This window comes from Equus caballus, chromosome 16 (assembly GCF_041296265.1).
Source record: "Equus caballus isolate H_3958 breed thoroughbred chromosome 16, TB-T2T, whole genome shotgun sequence".
Lineage (NCBI taxonomy): Eukaryota > Metazoa > Chordata > Mammalia > Perissodactyla > Equidae > Equus > Equus caballus.
In genome coordinates, this window is record NC_091699.1 from 42,532,657 (window position 1) to 42,542,787 (window position 10,131).

General features: G+C 46.4%; 1 protein-coding gene across 2 annotated transcripts in view; it reads left to right on the plus strand.

Annotated features, from left to right (window-relative positions):
- IL17RD (interleukin 17 receptor D) overlaps positions 1–10,131 on the plus strand; it is a 64,263-nt gene extending 54,132 nt beyond the window's left edge. For both annotated transcript variants that reach the window (XM_023620232.2, XM_023620233.1), the window contains exons 12-13: positions 1,922–2,858; positions 3,848–10,131. In XM_023620232.2, the coding sequence (XP_023476000.1) occupies positions 1,922–2,858; positions 3,848–3,960 (1,050 nt within the window). In that variant the 3' untranslated portion in view covers positions 3,961–10,131. The remainder of the gene's footprint in view (positions 1–1,921; positions 2,859–3,847) is intronic.

Below are 10,131 nucleotides of genomic sequence, written 5' to 3' on the forward strand. Positions count from 1 at the left end.
CACATGGTCTGCTCTGGTTTCTTACCTGTTCTCTTGAATTAGCTTTTAATGTGTAGATTTTCTGTAATGTCAGAGTGTTAATTTTAGAGTGAACTTTGAATCTCTCATGGAAGGCACACTGTTTCTTACAAATGCAAGAACTGTACAATATTGTATAATTGAAAGTTATTTGTGTTTTGGTGGCTGGTGGGTTTCTCAGAATCTGTCCACGTGGTGAGACTGCCCCCTAGTGTCAGAACAGTGTATTTACAAGGCTGGCCGGGTTTCCTAACATGCATGCTCAGAGGTTGGTGGGTGGGCTCTAGTGCTGAAAAACAACTCCAGACTCTCGCTGGTGGCACAGGCTTTTCAGATACAGACAGCCTGTTTGCTCTACTTTGTAAGTAACTAGCCTCAGGGGGAAAAGTCTTCCAATTATGAGTATAGTACTTACTATAGAAAATCTGGACACTAGAGAAACGTGACAAATAAAAAATGGCCTGTAATCTCAACCTGGAGAAAAGAAGAATCACAGTTAATATTTGGTGTATTTCCTTCCAGTCTTTTTCTACATGAATGAACTCATACATAAAGGTTTGCATTTTGGGTGGATTGGAATGATTCTTCTCTGTCTCTTCATTTAGTAACTTTTCATGCTATTAGCAGCTCTATGTAAACTGCAGTTTTCAATAGCCATGTGACCCATAATATTGATTCACCATAAGTGAGTTATTTCAAATTGTTAAACATCTCAGTAGTTCAGTTTTGCCTCATTTCTGATGATTTTCCAAAGAGAGACATATAGAAATGGAATTGCTGGGTCAAAGGTGGGAACATTTTTTTAAATGCTTGGTGTGTACTCCCAATTAGCTCTTAAAATATATAATGTTAGTGAGAATTAAGGAAAATGTGAGACAATTCAGGATTATTTTCAGCAAGTGGGTGGATGTTGAGGCTTTTCTCCCCTTTGGTAACACCTTAGAGCCGAAGAGGAGACAAAGGCATTTCAGAACCCCCTTACCCGTAAGAGACTGTGGCTGCCACGTTCAGGCATAACCCTTGGGAATTAGTTTCTGAACTGTAGAAAGAAAGAGGCTGATACATTGCCAAGAGACATTTTCAGTCAAATTGGATGAAAATAGCCTGAGAAGGTAAAGCCCTCTGAGAAGGCCACGCATGCCTGGTTTTCTTTCCTTTGTCAGTACCCGCCCCCTTGGGGTTAAAGGTCCTGCAGGGATGTGACCCTGTAGACGCTGTGAAGTCATGGTGGGAGGTGCCGGTCACTCCCAAGTGAGTTAACCAGAATGGCCGTGTTACTGCAGTTCACCCCTCTTCTCTGCAGCTATTGACCAACTGGTAAACAGCAAGGCTGGCCCTAGGGCTATGAGAATGGCCGGGGAGGTCTGCTTAGTCAGTCACACGCTCTGGATGTGAGTCATCGATCATTGTGGGCGACTCTAACATCCAGACCTAAGCCCCATTTCTCAGCCCGCTCTGGGGTCCCTCACCCGCGTCTTTCCATCATCGCCTTCCAGCTTTCTCTCCAGAATCGGCCTTTCTATCCAGGCAGCCTCACTCATCAAATAGATTAACCCCAGTGCCTCCGTTTTCCATGCTTACTACCACACTCGAAGTCCCTTGAGGATCTCACGTGTGCTATGTGACAGGAAGGTTGCTAGAAGCTCTGTACTTCTACCTCTTCACTTGTAGGGTGGGAATGGTCATGATCCCATCTTATGCTAAAATGAAGGCATGATGCAGGGGGCCTGGTGTGTGACTGTCACGCATGGAATGTTAGCTGTGCCTGGGCAACCTGGAGCCTGCATAGTGGTGCTGATAAAGATTAAGAGACAGATGAGGTGACCTGCTTGTGACATTCTTGTTCTTGTTACTTGACTCTCCAAGCTGTCTAGGTGAGTGAGGTTCCCCATTCTCTTTCCAGGTGGCTCTGGACCTGTGGGAAGACTTCAGTCTCTGCAGAGAAGGGCAGAGAGAATGGGTCATCCAGAAGATCCAGGAGTCCCAGTTCATCATCGTGGTGTGTTCCAAAGGCATGAAGTACTTTGTGGACAAGAAGAACTACAAGCACAAAGGCGGCGGCCGCGGCTCGGGGCAGGGGGAGCTCTTCCTGGTGGCCGTGGCAGCCATCGCCGAAAAGCTCCGCCAGGCCAAGCAGAGCTCGTCAGCGGCGCTCAGCAAGTTCATTGCCGTCTACTTCGATTATTCCTGCGAGGGGGACGTTCCCGGCGTGCTGGACCTGAGCACGAAGTACAAACTCATGGACAACCTGCCCCAGCTCTGTTCGCACCTGCACTCCCACGACCGCGGCCTCCAGGAGTCGGCGCAGTACTCTGGGCGCGTCAGCAGGAGAAACTACTTCCGAAGCAAATCGGGCCGGTCCCTTTACGTTGCCATTTGCAACATGCACCAGTTTATCGACGATGAGCCCGACTGGTTTGAGAAGCAGTTCGTTCCCTTCCATCCTCCTCCACTCCGCTCCCGGGAGCCAGTGCTGGAGAAGTTTGACTCCGGCTTGGTTTTAAACGACGTCCTGTGCAAACCAGGAGCTGAGAGCGACTTCTGCCTCAAGGCCGAGGCAGCCATCCCTGGGGCGCCTGCCGACCTGCCCTCAGAAGGTCAGCAGTTGGGCCTGGACCAGGACGCCGAGGCTGGGCCCGGGCCCGGGGGCAGCTCGGCCCTGCAGCCTCTGCTGCACACGGTGAAAGCCGTCGGCCCCTCGGACATGCCGCGGGACTCGGGCATCTATGACTCCTCTGTGCCCTCCTCCGAGCTGTCCCTGCCCCTGATGGAAGGGCTCTCCATGGACCAAACGGAAACGTCTTCGCTGACGGAGAGCATGTCGTCCTCCTCAGGCCTGGGTAAGGCGCGGGGGGGTGGTCGGGTTCCTGATGCGGCCACACCGTTTGTCTGTAATCCTGAAATACGTGAAAGTGTTTTTCTAATTTTGGTGCAACCTTACTTGGCAGTGAAACCTGATGGGAAGTAGCACAACTCCATTGATAGTCTTGATTTATCCCAGGTATTGGGAACATTCACATGTGTGAGCTGCAGAAATACTGATATTAAGGGGCCAACCTGGTGGCACAGTGGTTAAGTTCGCACGTCTGGCTTCAACGGCCCAGGGTTTGCCAGGTTGGATCCTGGGTGCAGACATGGCACCACTTGGCAAGCCACGCTGTGGTAGGCGTCCCACATATAAAGCAGAGGAAGATGGGCACGGATGTTAGCTCAGGGCCAGTCTTCCTTGGCAAAAGGAGGAGGATTGGTGGCAGATGTTAGCTCAGGGCTAATCTTCCTAAAAAAAAAAAAAAGAAATACTGATGTTAAATTATGGTGAGCTGTCATGTTATGTAATATACAGTATGTGCATTATATCACTCACCTTGCTAAACTCCCAAAATGTCTGAAGGTCCAAGGTCCAAGGGTGTTAGATGAGGGACTTTTAGTGTTCACCACCCCACACCCTCCCAATGTCTTTAAAGCCACATCTGTTAAACCTGGGTTCACAGTGCAGTTTTCTCTCCATCGTTGCTCAGCACAGGTTCCAGGGAGGAGAGCTTTGTAGGAGGACCCTGCTTCCCTAGGGAGCCCCTCCCGGGTACGAACTCGGGCTGCTCTTTACTGTGCCTGTGACTAGCTGGAATCATGAATACAAACCCTAGACCCTCAACTAGGGGGACTAGAACCTGTCAGCTGTTTGAGAGTGCCCCATCTTGAGCTGGTTGGGACGCCTGCCTCACTTGTGCAAAGCCCGTCATTCACACCCAGGTCTAGCCACGTTCTGGCCTGAGCGCCATGTCCAGTGAAGTGCAGTGATGTGTGGCTCTGCCCTCTCTTCTTTCCTTAGGTGAGGAGGACCCTCCTGCCCTTCCTTCCAAGCTCCTCGCCTCCGGGGCGTGCAAAGCAGAACCTGGTTGCTGCAGCTACACTGGTGAACTCCACGCGGTCGCCCCTTTGTAACGAAACGGAAGAGTCTAAGCATTGCCACTTTAGCTGCCGCCTCTCTGGTTCCCCAGCTCATCTCTCTGGCTGCATGGCCCACTTGGAGCTGAGGTCTCCTACAAGGATATTTGGAGTGAAATTTGGGCCAGTACTCTCTCTCCTTGCCCCTACATTCTACCAGATATCTTGGCAAAGTCTCCAACTTTCTGTAACCATATGGAGCTCTGAGAGGCATGTCCGTAAGGTCTGACAACAGCTTGTCACATTAGGTCAGACCTTGGATTAGAGCCAGTTCTGGGATGTAGGGAGGAAATATGTAAAGAGAAATAGGAAAGTACTCACCCTGATCATTCAGACTTAGTTTGTCTGCACAAACCTTGCCTATTCGCTGTTGGCTACTTTGATTGGAAATGCTTCGTGGGAAAAGCACTTTTGATGCTGTTACAGCGACAGAAGTCAAGTGCCAGTCTATCTGGAATGTATGTCGTTACAGATGATGTTCCTGTCCACTTTTGGTGTGGAACTTACGATGCCATGGGTATTGAAAAAGCTCTGAGTCAGAGGTCAAGGAGGTGGCTGACTACGGTCGCCTTCATAAAACGAGCCTTTGTGTGTTAGTAGGCGTCATGCCTGGCTGAGGTGGGGGCTGCGGGGCCAAGCTGACCATCTAGACCATTCTTTCTGAGATGGGTTGTCATTGTGTAGGAGGCACCAGAGCTCAGCACCCAAGGCCACCTCTTGGTCTGAGTAGGCATCATGTGAGGGCCAGAGCTGCCTGCCGAGGCTCCCTGGGTTACATTTACTGTGCTGTATCTCAGATGCTCATGTCTGGAAGCTTATTTTTAAGAGACTGATCCCGACTGGGCTGCGTTGCTGGATGTTGCAGTTCGTACTTTGGTTGGCCTCTGATCTAAAGCTACGTCTGGAATATTAGGGATCAGGATCCACTGAAACACGGCGGCCTGGAGGTAGTGGCCACTTAATCTGCTGAACTTGTTTTGACTAATGACAAACCTCTTTTTAAGAAGGTGAAAAGGAGGGGTCTGTCACAAAGGATGAATGTGCTCTTCGAGTGTCATCTAAAGAAGACATGGGCCCTGAAATCATTAAATTCTCGAATCTTAAAGCACTCCCCCCACAACCCAGCCTGTGCATCATGTTTTTGAGTTTCTGTGGTGGTACTTACCCAATGAAAGATTTGTCTCTTGTGCTCTATCCTACCAAAAATAGGTATTTAGAATTTAGGAGGAAAGAATTGGCTTTAAAAAGGAAAAGTAAGTGTTCTCTTTTTATCAATGACTTCTCTATAGAGTTTCTGTTTCCAGAGGGAAAACAATTGTTCCCTTCTCCTCCTCATGCCCTTGAACGGGTGTGAGTATCTTTTTCCACCATTTTCACAGGTGCTCTTAGATTTTGGCACCCTCTTTTCTCAGCACTCACACCAGGGACTGGTTTTCACTCCTTCAGCAAATAGGACCAATATTAAGGGGGACACTGAGAAACATCCCAAGACAGGGTGAGAGGTGCAACGGGGCAAGACTTTTCCTTCCCAGCACAAGTTTGGAGGGTGGGGAAGGGAAAGTTTGCACCCTTATCGGAAAAAAGAGGTTTGTGTGTATTTTTGATGCAAATGCCATACTCCCTGCTCTGTAAAGGCAGCTGCTAGCTTCTCGGGAGAAGAACGTGTTCGTCTGTTCTCTGGCATCAGGTTTCCTGCAGCTGCTCTGAGGGAGAGACAAGTGAGCTATAGAACTGTCTCCCCCATGAAGCCAGGCATCTTGATGGAGAAGAGACATTCCGTGTTGTCACCGTGGAATTCAGGATGAGCACAGAGCTCCTGCCGCAAGAGACTGTCCTGCTGCTCCATCGTCACCATCCGTTCTTTGGAGGAGATCGGTCTGTCCAAACTTGCTAACATATGAAAATTCACTTTGGAGCATTTTTAGAGAGATTTCTTATTGAAGCCAGGAAATGGTGCGTGCCCCTAAAGGAACCAGGAGGAGCTGTTTTTAGGATAGATATTCAGCTTTGCAGTGAAATGAGGCATCTCTGAGAAAGTGGCCCCAGGGAGAGCATGGAGGCCTGGAAGGGAAACGTCAACTGGGCTCCAGGAGCATGGGCCTCGAGCTTGCTAAATGGACTCATTTATTATGCAGATGGAAGGGGAAAGTGTGCTAGTCCAAGAATCAGGTGATGTTTTAGTTTGGATTTAGGGTTTGGGTACTTATTTTGAAATACTAATGTTGGTGATAGACAACAAAATCAGTCTCTGTTGTGCCAAGTAATGAAACCACAGCGTGAATGCCTGGTTCAGAATAAGCTGAAAGGTCTGACTTGATGATTTTGCCTTATTAGTTTTACTTTTTGTTTTTTACCTTTCCCAGCTCATGCTGGGAATGGAAATGGTTGCCTTGTAGATTAAGGCAAAACATCTGGTTTAAGCAGAGCTGCGTCTTTTGGCTCACACATTGTCTCCGACAGTGGAAATGGTAAGACAGAATTCAGATAAAGGTTCTGCCAAGTTGCAGGCTTTTAGACATTGGGGATACAAGAATTACGATAAAGGATAGTCTCAATGAAAAGCCTTGATCCTGAGAGTAAAAGGCTTGTGGGGCTAAGTTAGATGGTGTCCTTTGGACGGGAGACCAGAGGTAAGTCCAGGGTTCCAGGGAACCAAGAAGCCTGCAGTTAGTTGAAAGTAGGGGTCTAGTTGTTTATCTTAACTCACCAACACCCTCCAGAAGGGGCTTAGCATCTGAGATGGTCAGCTTTGCTAGGAGAGTGGTCAGGGAGATGAAAGCCCAGTTAAGGTGTGTTCTTCTCTCAGAGGTCGGCTCCAAGCCAAAGGGACCACCTGCATGGACCCAGCCCAGCCACACAGGGGGCAGAAGGTCCTCTAGAGGTCCGAGTCCTGGGCCTTTGAGGCACACTCTTCTCCAGAAAGAATCAGAAGTCATTCGGGTCCAGGTCCAGGTGTTCATGTGCATGACCAAGCCAGGTAATAGTATTTTGAGCCAAAAATAAGAAGGGGCCATAAAGTTATGAGACAGTTTTTGGTTGACACATTAGCAATAATTGAAGATAGTCCCAGATCAGAAGATCAGAAAAATGTCTTTAGCAATGGTGACATGTGTGTTTGTTTGTCAAAGTTGGGTCTTGCTACTTCGTAGCCACAAGTGTCTTTTTTTAATTTTTTACCCCTAGTCTCAGATTCCCCCTCTTAAGCACAAATAAAGAGGAAACTATCCCTCCAAACTTGGGGTTATGTGATTTTCAGAAGTTTTCCTTTTTTCAGAGTTGAGCATCTTTTCCTTTAAAAGAAGCAAAGGAAGAAAAAAAGCTGTTTTATTCCTGGAGAAGAAATGGCACACCCTCCTCCCCAAAGAGAGAAAACCTGCAGTCCCCAACCACCTCAACACTAATTTGGCCCTCTTAAGGAGAGAAGAATTACTCTTGTGTCTTTATTGGAGAGAGGTGGACAATGCCAAGGTGGAGGTTCTTAGGTTTTTCTGTTTTATTTTGGTGAAGACTACTGCTCTTATTTAACAGATGTTATGCCTTCAGGGGGCACCAGTGGAGCAGGCCAGGTGTAATGATAAATAAGGTGTGAAGATAAATGGCAATGGTATGCCTTCTCAGTGTCAGGGAGCAGTAGGGCATGGTGGGGACTGTGGCAAACTGAAGCGCTCCTGTCCCACCTATAGAGGGCAGCCATTCCAGCCAGTTGTGGCCATGCAGTGTTTCCTGATGTTCCCATTTTTCAAGGGAAGCTGAGAATCTGGAGTTTTATGTGCAAAATTCTGATTTTTTTTTTTAGTATTAGTAACTAAATTTTTTTAAATGTCTATTACAGAAAAATTGTTTACAACAGAACACATGGGTGGACCTGATTTGGTTCACCAGCTGCCGGTTTGCCATCTCTGCTTTATAATATTTGAAATAAAAGGCATCCACGCTAATGACCAAATGCAGCCAGTGGTGGGATTGCTTCTTTCCCTCTTGCTCCCCCAAAGAAATTTGATATGATTCTGAATGTATTTGAAATGTTTTGATTGCTTCTACATTTAATGGGGTCTTAAGAGAAAGGCAAGCCAGTTTTTAATTTTAAAACCAGATTTATGTTCTCTCAATTTAAAAAATAGGACACTTGGAACAATTTGATTTAAACTCCGCAACCTGAAGGACACTGTGTATGGTTTCAGCTCCTGGCGTCGTCACTGTTTCAGATGATGTGCAGTGTTCTGAGCTCAGGCCTGGACTTAATAAGGAAAGCAGGCATTGTGGGGAGGATGGCAAGGCTGCCCGAGTGTCCACTCGAGCTGGGTATTTGCCTTGTCTTGTGTTTTAAACGATCTGTGAATCGACTCTGTTCTGGAGGTGTGAAACGTGCACGGAGAAAAGCTCTTCTCGATATCGAAGTATCAGATAGGAGTCCACATGGGGTGTCAGGTCATCCTTGCTGTATCACCACCTTTCCAGGCTCAGGGTGAAAATAAACAAAAGGAAGTCTGCCTGTAAGCCAATAGCTTTGATTCCAATTTCAGAGTTTTGGGGGTGGGAGAAAGTTTGGATTATCTGGCGTGTTCGCCTCAGTGTCAGACAGGGCTGCGCCTGAATTATTTCAGACATCTGGCTGTGGGTGGGATTCTGGATTTTCAGCGAAGGAGATTCTGTAACCTGCCCTGCTGATCAGATAGTTCTTTGTATGTCTTCCTTATACAAATTCAAACCAGGCTTCTTTTGTTCAGTGTGTGGTGGAAAAAGAACAGCTGGTCACCTTCCTTGTATTTGAAAACCACAGTGAAGTCATCCCACTGGTGTTCTTATTTCAGTGATAAATAACCCCACCTACTTCAACCATGCTTCATAGCTCTCGTTTTCCAAGGGCTTAATAATTTTCACTGCTGTTCTGTTTCTCAGCTTCAAACTCAGTTGAGTCGCCCAAATAGAATGTAGTGCCTTATTCACATGAGTGCCTTGTGAAGGCCAAGCTCAGGATGGGGATTACAGGGAAATTCTTCTGTGCCCAGCTTCTTTTACTACTTAAAAATATAATGGCACTTTTATAAAATGGTATATCCCCTGTATTCATTTTGAGGATTATTTGTCACGCATTTGGGGTTTTTTTCTTGGCAATAGTCTTCTATCAGATGTGTCGTTTTCCCCTCTTTTGGTCAAATACTTGGTGCTTGTTCCTGATGTGTTTAATGACATTCCTGAGCTTCTTCAAGATACTCTTCAAGACCAGCTTTTACCTTCTGAGTGGCAGCTACCCCTCCCTCCCAGTTTTGGATTCTATTTTTATATATGTCTAGACATCAGCCTTAATTCATGATGCACAATATTTTTAAATGGTGCAGATTTCAGTTTAACCACTGTCGAGATAGATAGCAGTTGCTAAGGACTAATTTGTAAAGAGACTGAGTGAGGACCTCTTGGGAATTTTGATCAGTCGTCTTCCCTCCTGAACTTTGGTTCCTCTCCAAAATTCATCTGGGACCACAGACTCCTCAAGGAGCTTTCCATGTTCTGAAGGGCTGGAGTCATGTCTCTGAATTGACCAAGCACTGTGTGTTGCGCAGTTGGGAGTCTGACAAAAGCAAACCGTTATGACTGCATATGGTACGTTTATATCAAATAAAATTCCGGTCAAGAAGATTCGAAGACGCGATCTTCTGTTTGTACGTAACGTAGACAAAGTTGGCTGCTCCATTTGTTACATAAAATAATTACCATTGGATTATGCTAATGTGTAATCGTCTGTTACTTTTAAAAGTTTTTTTCTGTCTCAAGGAAAAACCGTAGTGAGTCTGGACAGAGCAAAAACTTTTGTAAAAACCAAATGTGTTCATTTAGAGAGTAGATAACTTCTATTTTCACCATTAGGTTTTCCTTTTTTTTTTTCACTACAGAAGCTCCCTGTCACTACGTTCTAGGGGGAAAGCCTGTGGAACACGGTGGTTGTTGCCGCTGTCTGTTTCCTCTTTAGGTTTGTCCTTTGTGGGGTCTGGGGGAAGAGTGAGCACTGACAGACTGTAGCAGGGTTCTGTATTTGTACATTGAAAACATTAACATCTTATTTGATTTGTACATAACTGTAAATAGGTGACAGTAGATCACAACTGACATTTGCAAAAGGTTGTTTTTGTACCTTAGAATTTCTACATCAAATAAAATGTTTTGTTTTAA